Source organism: Hyla sarda, chromosome 2, assembly GCF_029499605.1.
Source record: "Hyla sarda isolate aHylSar1 chromosome 2, aHylSar1.hap1, whole genome shotgun sequence".
Lineage (NCBI taxonomy): Eukaryota > Metazoa > Chordata > Amphibia > Anura > Hylidae > Hyla > Hyla sarda.
The window spans coordinates 114,648,428-114,661,489 of NC_079190.1; the positions used below are offsets into that span (position 1 = coordinate 114,648,428).

The 13,062-nt window shown below is 41.5% G+C and overlaps 1 protein-coding gene across 4 annotated transcripts in view; it reads left to right on the forward strand.

Moving 5' to 3' along the window:
• The window catches only part of LOC130355325 (keratin, type II cytoskeletal 7-like), a 40,956-nt gene that overhangs the window by 3,977 nt on the left and 23,917 nt on the right, over window positions 1–13,062 (forward strand). The window contains exon 1 of one of the 4 annotated variants that reach the window (XM_056555351.1): window positions 4,849–4,932. The exons of 1 other annotated variant lie outside the window; for it this stretch is intronic. In XM_056555351.1, the coding sequence (XP_056411326.1) occupies window positions 4,906–4,932 (27 nt within the window). In that variant the 5' untranslated portion in view covers window positions 4,849–4,905. Of the gene's footprint in view, window positions 1–4,848; window positions 4,933–6,594; window positions 6,829–11,309; window positions 11,749–13,062 lie in introns of those variants that run through there. 2 more of the 4 variants (XM_056555350.1, XM_056555349.1) reach the window with 2 other exon arrangements.

Here is a 13,062-nt window from a genome sequence, read left to right on the forward strand (position 1 = left end):
TTACCCTAATTTTTTCATTTTCACAAGTAAAAATAGGAAAAAAATCCCCAAAAATGTGTACTCCCATTTGTGGATATAAAGTGCTCTGTTGGTGCACTACAATGCTCAATAGAGAAGGAGCGCCATTGGGCTTTTGGAGAGAACATTGTTCCGGAATTGAAGGCCATGTGTGTTTACAAAGCCACCATAGTGCCAGAACAATGGACCCCCCCGCCCAACATATGACCCCATTTTGGAAACTACACCCCTCACGTAATGAAATAAGGGGTACAGTGAGCATTTACACCCCACAGGTGTCTGACAGATTTTTGGAACAGTGGTCCGTGAAAATGAAAATTGTAATTTTTCATTTTGCACATCCTACTTTTCCAAAGATCTGTCAAACGCCAGTGGGGTGTAAATGCTCACTGCAACCCTTATTAAATTCTGTGAGGGGTGTAGTTTCCAAAATGTGGTCACATGTGGGAAGGGGGGGGTTCCACTCTTCTGGCACCATGGGGGCTTTGTAAACGCACATGGCCCCCGACTTCCATTACAAACAAATTCTCTCTCCAAAATCTCAATGGCGCTCCTTCTCTTCTGAGCATTGTAGTTTGCCCGCATATATGGGGTGTTTCCAAATGGGATTAAAAATTTGGGGGGCCATTTTCTCCTATTACCCCTTGTAAAAACTTAAAATTTGGGGGAAAACCCGCATTTTAGTGAAAAAATAAATACATTTCCATCTACACATCCTACTTTAACGAAAAGTCGTCAAACACCTGTCGGGTGTTAAGGCTCCCTGTACCCCTTGTTACGTTCCTTGAGGTGTGTAGTTTCCAAAATAGTATCCCATGTGGGCTTTTTTTTTTTTTTTTTTTGCTGTTCTGGCACCTTAGGGGCTTCCTAAATGCGACATGCCCCCCAAAAACCATTTCACCAAAATTTACTTTCCAAAAGCCAAATGTGACTCCTTCCCTTCTGAGCATTGTAGTTCGCCAGCAGAGCACTTGACATCCACATATGGGATATTTCCATACTGAGAAGAAATGGGGTTACAAATTTTGGGGGGCTTTTTCTCCTATTACCCCTTGTAAAAATGTAAAATTTAGGGAAAAAACAGCATTTTAGTGATTAATTCATTTATCCATCTGATTTTAACGAAAAGTCGTCAAACACCCGTTGGGTGTTAAGTCTCACTGTACCACTTGTTACGTTGATTGAGGGGTGTAGTTTCCAAAATAGTATGCCATGTGTTTTTTCTTTACTGTTCTGGCACCATAGGGGCTTCCTAAATGCGACATGCCCCCAAAAACCATTTCAACAAAATTCAGTCTCCAAAATCCCATTGTTGCCTCTTCCCTTCTGAGCCCTCTAGTACACCCACAGAGCACTAAACATCTACATATGAGGTATTTCCTTACTCGAAAGAATTCAAAATGAAGATTTTGAATTTTCTCTTTCACTTTGCTGCCCTCCTGTGAAACACGGATTAACAAACTTTCTGAATGTCATTTTGAATGCTTTGAAGGTTGCAGTTTCTATAATGGGGTCATTTATGGGGTATTTCTCACAGAAAAGCCCCTCAAATCCACTTCAAACTTAACTGGTCCCTGAAAAATTCAGATTTTTAATATTTCGTGAAAATTTAGAAAATTGCAGCTATACTTTGAAGCCCTCTGATGTCTTCCAAAAGTAAAAACATGTCAAATTTCTGATGCCAACATAAAGTAGACATATTGTATTTGTGACTCAATATATCATTTATTTGGAATGTCCATTTTCCTTACAAGTAGAAAGTTTCAAAGTTAGAAAAATGCTAAATTTTCTACATTTTCATGAAATGTAGGATTTTTCACCAAGAAAGGATGCAAGTCACAACGAAAATTTATCAGTATGTTAAAGTTGCATATGTCACGAAAAATAATCTCGGAATCAGAATAAAAGGTAAAAGTATCTCAGAGTGGTCAGAATGGCAAAAAAGGGCTCAGTCCTTATTGTGAAAATTAGTTCCTAAGGGGTTTAAGGGGTTTTCCAAGGAATTTTTTTTCTCATCAACTGGTTCCTGAAAGTTAAACAGATTTTTAAATTAGTTTTATTTAAAAAAATCTCAATCCTTCCAGTACTTACCAGATGCTGAAGTTTGAAGTTGAGTTGTTATTTTCTGTCTGGCAACAGTGCTCTCTGCTGACACCTTCGTCTGTCTCAGGAACTGTCCAGAATAGGAGCAACTCCCCATAGCAAACCTCTCCTGAAACAGTTCCTGAGACAGACAGAGGTGTCAGCAGAGAGCACTGTTGTCAGATAGAAAAGAACAACTAAACTTTAGCAGCTGATAAGTACTGATAGAGTTAAGATTTTAATAGATGTCATTTACAAATCTGTTTAACTTTGTGGAGACTTTTGATATGAAAAAAAAATGTTTTTCACTGGAATACCACTTTAATGATGATAAGTTTTTTATATGTTGTAGTACTTATACTTATATCTCCAATATAGATTTATTCATTTTTTTTTCATTAAAATAGTTTATTTTACATTTGAAAACCGGTCACTAGGGGTCTACCTCCTAGTGCTGAGCGCGCATTGGCTCCCTGGCCTCACACGCCAGCAATGGCCATAACAGTTATTGTTTTCAACATGGAGGGGGGGGGGGGACTGTGCTCTTCCCAGTGCGGGCAGCAGCTGATCGGGAGGAAGCTTGTGAGAGTCGCTGTGTGTGGACAGGGAACATGCGCCCTGTGACTCGGTGCCAGCCTGCTCGCTCCTGATCTATCCCTGTGGCTGGACAGGCTGACCTCAGCACTGGAAACCCTTTTATCAGGTCAGTGTGTATTGTGGCCATAACAAAGTTATTGTTTTCAACACAGGGTGCCTCCAGTTGTTTCACCACTACAACTCCCAGCATGCCCTGACAGCCTATAGATGAGCTAAGGGCGGAAGTCAGCCCCCCCAGCAGGCATCAGTGACGTCGCGCCTGCTGGGAAAGTCTGCCTGGTAAGTGAGCATTAACAACCTTTAAACCCTTACTAGAACCCCCCCCCCCCCCCATAAAATTGACTATCTTCATTGGTATTACAGTTTAAAACAAAAACCCTATAAACACACAATTTAAAACTATCAGCGGTGTCAGTGGGTGAAGAAGGAGAGGATAGCCTGCTGGCACTTATTGTATGCACTTTGTGACAGCTTCTATTTCACTAATCTGCATATCCCTATACGCTGTGTTAAAACAATGGCTGGCCCCCCAACGTTTCGCTGAATGGATCAGCTTTGTCAAGGGCTATGGGGCTATGTGAGCACACTACCAGGCAGACAAAAAGGCATTTTTCAGATAGTAAAGAAATAAATAAAAGCAGGGAGGGGGTTAGGGATAGATGGGCAAACAACAATTAAGTCTATTGAGTGACTATTGCACTCTTCTCTTATTGTATTATTTCATTATCTTCTGCTTTCCTATTTGAGTCCAGCTGGCATAAAAGCTTTCCCAGGTATAACACACATTTCCAGAGTATGACATGTCAACAATTCTATGGCCCACAAATTGCCCTCCAAATGCCTTAATGTGCCCTTTTTTCAGCTACCATGATTCCATGATGGCCACAATTCCCTCCTTGCCAGTCAAAAGGCCCCTTCGATCACAAGAAGATTCACTATAACAGAAACAATGGGCCATAAGAGCTATGATGCCCTTCATGCAAACTAAATACCCTCTATGATTCGCATGTCCTCAATGCCCCATATGCCAATCTCAATAACTTGTATGACATCCAGATTGCCCTTATGTTAGCCAGTCCCACTATTCCTTTAAGATAATCCTGTGTTTAAACAAATTCTTCAAGGACGCCTTTGGGGCTGACTGGTGACCACATTTCACCCCTGTTGTTTGCCTTAGCAGTGGAGCCCCTGGCCCTTTGTATTCAGCAACATGGTGGTTTCTGAGGAATTTTCAATCGACAGTGAAAGGATCACATCGGACACAACCTTCAGTTATATCCCCACTGGCTATCTATATCTCGGTGACTAACATTTTTGGCAGTTTCTCTGGACAATGGCAAATCAATCAGGACAAATTAGTCTTTATGCTATTTACAGAAGGTGAACAGTCTGGAATGGACTGTAGGTTACAAGTGGTTGCCTCCTTTTAATATCTGGGGGTCATTATCGACAGGGATTATTTGCAAGATCATTCATTATATTTCTGCTCCTTGAGTATGTGGATGCAACATTTTGTGTCTAGTCAACTCTTACTTTGGTGTTCCTGGCGCAGTAATCTCATTAAAGTAGTTATATTACCTAAATGCCCATATTTGATGAAACATGCTACTCAATCAATTCCAAATACCTTTTCAGACAGTTACAATCATTAGTTCCTGTTTTTATTTGGGGCCCGAAATGCTCTGAATTGAGTCTGTCCAGCCTGCAATATCTGACATTTACCTATACTATCTGGCAGGCCAGATGCGGTATCTTTGTGGAGGCAGGGTGCTACCTGATAGGGATCACCACTTGGCTCATTTCCTTGACTTAAGTCATCGGTTGCCAGTACTAGAGGGTGGGCTCCATGTTGAGATGCATCATTTACAATTGACTAATTTGTTTGTACTCCAAAAAAACATGAATAACTACAGCTCCTAAAAAACAAGCCATCAAACATTTCCATGGGTAAAATATATAGGAAAAATAGGGTCAAAATATGGTATATAAGTAGTAAATAATATAAATGTTGTATTTCTGTAGTAATACGGATCCACAAAAAAGTAACATGTTATTTTTACCAAACAGGAAATTCTACAAAAACATGATCCCACAAAAATTATGCAAATCTTAAATTTGTTTTAACAGTCTTTTAAATAAATGATTTTTTGATTTCAGAAGATACAGGTAAAGAAAAAAAATGTAAAAAATGTTTGGTAGTGTGTAAGAATGGTGAATCCACAGAACAACAATGAGGTAAGATAGTGTTATCCCCACAGTTCACTGAATGTATCACAAAATATAACACAAATTTTATTTAACATAAATAGAGATGAGCGAATCTAACAAATCTGAATTTGTTACGAATTTCAGGAAAAATTTGATTCGCAAAGAATGTGAATATCGTTGCGATTCTATCACTCGAATCGCTTCATTAAACTCCATTTAGTGCGGCCCAGGCTCCAGGGCATCTAAAATGGCGGATCCACATGTGAGGACATGGGGTAAGGAATTCTGGGAAGGCGGGAACAAGGGTAGGTGGGATAACCCTGAATCACATGCAGCTTATCAGCAGCCAGAAACCCCCGTGATGTCACAGCCCTATATAATCTGCAGCCATATTGCGGCCAGTCACTTCAGCCTTTCACTGCCGAGAGATAGATAGGAACATACAGCGCTGTGTGTTGCACAGAAAAGCTTTTTCCAGCAGCGATTTACCTCCTAGTCAAGTCAGCTTTCTGTTGCACAGAAAGCAGTGTGTGTTTTACAGAAAAGCTTTCTTACTGCAGCGATTCACCTCCCAGTCACTGTCTACAGTGTTCTATTACAGAGAGGGAACGAGAGCAGTATGTTGCACAGTGTGTTGCACAGAACAGCAGCAATTTATCTCAAGCACAAATCCTGCCTAGATGCACTGAAGGGAGTGAGATTGAGAGAAAAAGTGCAATTTTGGGTGTAGTACACAGCAACTGTGTGCTGCAGCACTGGTCCTCATATCCCGTCCTCCTATCTCGACCTCCTATCGCGACCTCCTATCGCAACCTCCTATCGCGACCTCCTATCCCGACCTCCTATTCCGTCCTCCTATCTTGACCTCCTATCCTGTCCTCCTATCTCGACCTCCTATCTCGACCTCCTATCCTGACCTATCCTGTCCTCGTATCCCATTCTCATATTCCGTCCTCATATCCCGTCCTCCTATCTCGACCTCCCATCTTGACCTCCTATTTCGACCTCCTATCCCGACCTCATATCCCGACCTCCTATCCCGTCCTCCTATCCTGTCCTCATATCCTGACCTGTAATATGTGTACCAGGTATTGAAATATCTCCAGCAGTACGGAAGTTATGTGGGAACATTCATTTCCTATTGATTTGCATGGGACTTTAAATGAAAACCCCGACCCTCAGAAATGGGGTAGTTAAGGGTTAAATTAACTATCCTATATTTTAAGTGGACATATAAATAACATGTGACCAAGTGTTATCGAAATATCTCCAGCCGTTTGGAAGTTATGCAGTAACATATATTTTCCATAGATTTGTATGGGACTTTAAACAGAAACCCTGACCCTGGCAAATGGGGGGAGTAAGGGTTAAATTACCTATCCTATGTTTGTTGTTGACATATAAGTAACATGTGTGCCAAGTTTCATATTAACCTCTTCAGGACACAGGACACAGGCCCTGCATTCCGAGTGCTTAAGGACCGAGGGCGTCCGTGGGAAATCCGGTCCCCACCGCTAGCCGGTTGGGGACCGGAGCCGGACCCCCCCCCCCCCCCATGTCGGCGATCGGAGAAAATCGCATGTCAATTCAGACATGCGATTTTCTCCAATTCCGGGCTGATGGGGTCTCTGGTGACCCGATCACCCGGAAAATAGGGCTGATCGGAGTTGTCAGCAACAGCCCCGATCAGCCTAAAGGATTGGAGTGAGATTGCAAAGCTGCGATCTACTCCTATCCCCTGCCATTACTCAGAACGGAGTTCTGACCAATGGCAGAGCAGGACAGTGAGTTGCCATGGCAACCCCCCGTTCTGCCCGCCCCTGGATGTCGAGGGGCTTTGGGAAGAAGATGGAGGCCTGTACCTGCAGGAGAAGATGCCTGGGGACCTGGGATCTTCGCTGGAGCCTGCAGGATCCTGATCAGGTAGGGAATCGACAGTGGGGGGGGGGATTGAAAGTGAAAGTAAATCGATCTTTACTGTGGCAACCACTAGGGGGGTTAAACTGCAACTCCCAGCATGCCCAGAGAGCCAAAGGCTGTCTGGGCATCCTGGGAGTTGTAGTTTTGCAACATCTGGAGGGTCACAGTTTGGAGACCACTGTTACAGTGGTGCCCAAACAGTAGCCCTCCAGATGTTGCCAAACTACAACTCTCAGCATGCCTCGACTGCCCAGGCATGCTGGGAGTTGTAGTTCTGTAACATCTGTCCCTTCAGATTTAGCAATTTTCATGAAATTTTTGAAAATTGCTGCTCTACTTTGAAGCCCTCTAATTTTTTCAAAAAGCAGAAATATTGTATTTGTGAAGAAAAATAAAATTATTTGGAATATCCATTTTCCTTACAATTAGAGAGCTTCAAAGTTAGAAAAATGCTAAATTTTCAAAATTTTCATGACATTTTGGGATTTTTCACCAAAAAGGATGCAATTAACGCCGAAAATTTACCACCAAAATAAAGTAGAATATGTCAAGAAAATACAATCTCAGAATCAGAATATTCGGTAAAAGCGTTTTCGCATTATTAATTTGTAAAGTGATGGTGGTCATAATTGCGAAAAACGGCTCAGTCCTTAAGGTGAAAAAGGGCTGCGTCCTTAAGGGGTTAATATCTTTTGCCGTTTGGACGTGATGCTGGAACATACACACACACACACTTTAAGTTTTATATATATACTAGCTGAGTACCCGGCGTTGCGCGGTTTTTCCTTCCTAATCCTTGCTGGGGAGGAAAATAAACAAAGGAGGAAGCTTTTGACTTCATATCCCGTCCTTTATATATTGTTGTCATATCCCAACCTCCTATCCCGTCATCATATCCCGACCTCCTATCCTGTCCTCCTATCCCGTCCTCCTATCCCGTCCTCCTATCACGTCCTCCTATGCCGTCCTCCTATCCCGTCCTCCTTTCCCGTCCTCATATCTCGACCTCCTTTCCCGTCCTCCTATCTCAACCTCCTTTCCCGTCCTCCTATCTCGACCTCCTTTCCCGTCCTCCTATCTCGACCTCCTTTCCCGTCCTCCTATCCCTTCCTCCTATCCCGTCCATCTATCCCGTCCATCTATCCTGTCCTCCTATTCCGTCCTCCTATCCCGTCCTCCTTTCCCGTCCTCCTATCCCATCCTCCTCTCCCGGATGTGGCAGCAGGTTCGGGAGACCATATGGCGTCACAATTGAAGAGATTAAGGAGATTTTTTTATTTTATTTTAATTTTAATTTATTTTCATATTTTTTTAATCCTTTTTTGAGGGCCCATTGGAGGGCAAGTCTGGTGCCAGCAGCCGCGGTTATTCCAGCTCCAAGTAGTGGAATTGTTAAGATTTTTAAGTAGAAGAAAATTACAAATCTGGATAAAATTGTTTTGAAACGAACTGGTGGATAAACATTAAAGGGGTATTCCAGGCCAAAACTTTTTTTTATATATCAACTGGCTCCGGAAAGTTAAACAGATTTGTAAATTACTTCTATTAAAAAATCTTAATCCTTCCAATAGTTATTAGCTTCTGAAGTTGAGTTGCTGTTTTCTGTCTAACTGCTTTCTGATGACTCACGTCCCAGGAGCTGTGCAGCTCCTATAGGGATATTTTCCCATCATGCACAGCTCCCGGGACGTGACATCATCATTGAGCAGTTAGACAGAAAACTTCAGAAGCTAATAACTATTGGAAGGATTAAGATTTTTTAATAGAAGTAATTTACAAATCTGTTTAACTTTCCGGAGCCAGTTGATATATAAAAATAAGTTTTTTGCCTGGAATACCCCTTTAATCTCAGAGTTCCCCTCAGGTTTATGGATCGGACTGTTGCAGAAATTTCTACAACTTAAACTGCTCCCCTTTTAAATCCACCCTTGATGACCTTGTCACATATAATACTACCTCTTTTTTGATCACAGATTATAGTGTTTTTTGAAGTTTGCATTTTTTGCACTTTCATGTTCTGTAATCAGGGCTGTTGCACCGATGAGGCGAGTGAGGCGATTGCCTCAGGTGCGCTGTTGCAAGGGGGTGCAAGGGGGGTCCAGCACTTGCAATCAACAGGTGGCTGCAGACTTTAGGCTTGAGGCCTCCAATGCTCTGGACACACACACTAAGATGACTTGACTGCACTGGACCTCAGGAGAGATTGCAGCCCCTCCCCGAGTTATAGAGGGGGGCTGTGCAAGGAGCCCCTAGGTCACTTGGGGGAGTCACCTGGTAACTAGTGCCTTCCGGGTAACAATCACATGGTATAACAATTAAAGACATAGTACATTAATAATATCACAACTTATGTACACTGAGGATACATAAAGGGGGCCCTGGGGACATGGAGAGACTCTGCCTGACAGGGTAGGAGAAGTACAGGGAAGCACCATCCCGTACTGGGCCACCCCATAATTAACTTGGCATATGCTGATTTTACGCATTGTGTCACTAGATTGTGTTGGTATGCTACCCCCAACATTTGCTCTTCCCTCTCTCCTCCCCCCTGCAGTACTAAATTTGATGTCTTTTCCCTGCATGGGTGGTCCTGGAACAGCCTTGTCCAGTCTGCCTTCTCTTATGTTTTGTCCCCTTTTGTGATCAAGATCTGAGTTCTGGTATGTTTTCACTGTTTGTTAATTTCTCAGATGACTATTTGGCATATTTTTCTATTCTCTGCACTCACAGCTGTAAGTTGGTCAATCGAATATGGTGAGGCTGGCGGGTGATAGTGGGACTCTCTGGGAGTCCACCGGTTGGCATGTCATTTCTATGCAAGAGTGGTAGTGTTTGCACAGTTCTCCCTCACTCATGGCAGTTTGCCTGATTCATACAGAAAATGTCTCTATGCATGAATAGCCAATTTGTCCATGCATGAATAAGAAATAGGAGGCATAAGGAAGTATTTATTGTATGTGCTTAAAGGCCTTCTAGAGTGCTTTATCATGGCTCCTTTTTACAAGAAATTTATACATAATATAACAACATGCATGGACCCTAATGCTCTGTTTAAACCAGTACTGCAAGGTGGTTGGCAGGGGAATTCTTTCTCTATAAAGATATGTTCACACAGTAGAATTTCTGTGCACAATTTGGCTGGAAAATTCTGCTTGGAAATTCCCCAAAATTTACTGCACATTGACTTTAATGGGGATTCTATTGTCCCTTCACATAGCAGAATATAAATTATAACAAAATGGAAAGATGACACCAGCGCTGAATAGATTCTGTACAAGCTGCCTAGATACAACAGGTGGATCTGGGCTAAGACCACCAAAAATGGAGCTGTACACAATATATATAAATGTGTATCCGCGCTCTAATAAAAAAAATATATAAATAGTAATAGAGGCTCACTTACTAAAATCCTGATGGGAAGTGTACTCAGAATCTCTGCCCAGAGGGAAGTTCTTGTCTCCACTTAAAAATCCTGCAATGCTGTAAGTCAGCGTCCTTGATAGTATGGAGCTTGTCCCGTTGTACTTGCTTTTTCTGCTTGGAGTAGTTTACAGAAGTCTGTGGTTCCAGTCAGCCTATTAGCCGGGAGATCTGCCCTGGCCGGTGGCCTCTCATCAGCTTGCTGTACTGTTAGTGGATAACGGAGTGCTGTGACCTAGCACTGCGAGTGACGTCACTACTACAGGGAGAGCGCAAAGCCAAAAAGCATTTAACGCGTTTCGGAAAGTAACGCTTTCCTTTATCAGAGATAGATTATCCTCCTAGGTCACAGTGACTTATAGCAGTACCATATTCCACTCCCTCACTGAGACTTAATGAGAGTATTACTACCACCATTCAATGGTTCCCTCCTGCTTATACTTCTTTATATTAGGGGTACCAAATGTCCTTGTATAGCAAACATTCATTAAAGGCATCTAAAACGCACAATATGAACCTGGTCCAATACATTCTTCAGGAAATATGAATATAAAGGCTGATCTGCAAAAAAATTAAGGTGTAACATCCTTACATATGCGCAAATAATTCAAAATCAATATTGAGTCCATGTGGAATCAAGGTATTTAAATAAAAAATCCATTTTGCTTCAGCTCTTGACATAGCAGCGATATAATCGCCTCTCCTCCAGTGTTTTTTCACATGTTCCATTCCAAAAAAAAATTAATAGGTAAAGGTAGCATTATGGCAATCCAGATAATGTTTCGATAATGGATGACTGCAAATCTCCTCTCTATATTACAGATGTGTTACCCTATTCGTGTGGAGAGGAGGCGTTTTGTTCTTCCAACATAAGTTTTGCACATGGGCATTGTATTCCATAGATCACACCCTTTGTTTTACAGTATATGTGCGTTTTTATAGTCTTCTTATATGAACCGTCTCTACTTTCAACATCCAATATTGCTTTTTTCTCCTTAGTAATTTTACATCTTTTACAGGAACGGCATGGATGAAAGCCTGGTTTCTTGAAAAACATAGATTGATTCAAACTATTAGGGTCTTTGAGATTTTTTGTAATGGGTGCTATTCTGTTGCCAATATTAGATGTTTTCCTAAAAATCAAGATGGGTGCCTTTGGTAATGTCTCGCCCACTACCCTATTTCCGTGCAAAATTTCCCAGTGTTTACACACAATTTTACGAAAAGCAGAGCTTTGACTATTGTACGCTGTGATTACAGGAACCATAATTTTATCTTGTTTATTTTTATTTTTATCCTCTGTTTTGTCCTTGTCAGCCAGTAGTAAATCCCTATCTATTTCCTGGATCTGTTTGATTGTGTCCTCTAAAGTGTCCCTCTTTAATCCTTTCTCAAGGCATTTTTCTTGTAGTTCCATGGCTTCCTTTTTGAACTCCTCAATTTGTGTACAATTTCTACGGAGGCGGATAAACTGGCTTCTGGGGATATTATTAAGCCATGCAGGCAAGTGACAGCTATTAAGATCAATATAGCTATTGCCATCTGTTACTTTTGTGAAGGTTTTGGTGTGGATTCCATTATCCTTAATAAAAATGGTGAGGTCTAAAAAATGAATCTCTGTTCGACTAATGGTAGGTGTAAAAGAGATATAAAAGTCATTTTTATTTAAATTATTTGAAAACAACTGTAACCCATGTTCAGACCCCTTCCAGATGAAAATGATATCATCAATGAAGCGAAGCCAGAGGACCAGGTCTGACGCCAGGCCCATGGTAGGGAGGATATTCAACTCCTCCCAATGACCCATGTAAAGGTTTGAACAACCGATGCAAACCTGGTCCCCATAACGGTGCCCCATGTCTGCAAAAAAAATTCACATTCATATAAAATATAATTGTGATTTAAAATATAAGATATGCACTCCCCAATAAAATAAATTTGGTCAAGGGGTAATGTGTTGTCCTTCCTCATAAAATGTTCCGCTGCTTCTCTTCCCTTCTTGTTGTCCCCACTAGTGTTGAGCGGCATAGGCCATATTCGAATTCGCGAATATTCGCGAATATATGGACGAATATTCGTCATATATTCGCGAATATTCGCATATTCGTTATGTTCTCGTTTTATTTTCGCATATGCGAAACTTCGCGTATGCAAAAATTAACATATGTGAATATTAGCATATACAAAATTCGCATACGCGATAATTCGCATATGCGAAAATTAGCATATGCTAATTTTCGCATATGCGCATTTTCGCGCGCCAGTCTCACACAGTAGTATTACAGCCTTCTTTGCACCACACAAGCTGGAAGCAGAGAGGGATGATCACTGTGATGTGTACTGTGAAGAAAAAAAAAAAACGAATATTCGTAATTACGAATATATACCGCTATATTCGCGAAATTCGAATTGCGAATATTCGCGAGCAACACTAGTCCCCACTTGGATCAAATCCATAAGTTGCTTCTTAAAGGGGGATGTAGGGTCACCCGGGAGTTTCTGATACGTTTTTCCATCCTGCAGGAAACGCATTGATTATTACTGTATTACTATACTGCCCCCTTTGTCGGCAGGCCTTATTATGATGTCATTATTATCCTGTAGAGCTTGTATGGCAACCTGTTCTTTTTTGGTAAGATTAGATTTCTGGTATCGTGTTTTATACCGTCTGACATCTCTAGTAACTAGATTTTCAAATACTCGGAACGAGTCTGAGTATTCTTTATGTGGATAGAATTTTGATTTGTTTTTTAATGAAGTTTGTTGATACCTAGATGGACTACTGGGGTTACTGCTTATTGGGTTTTTCAAAAAATA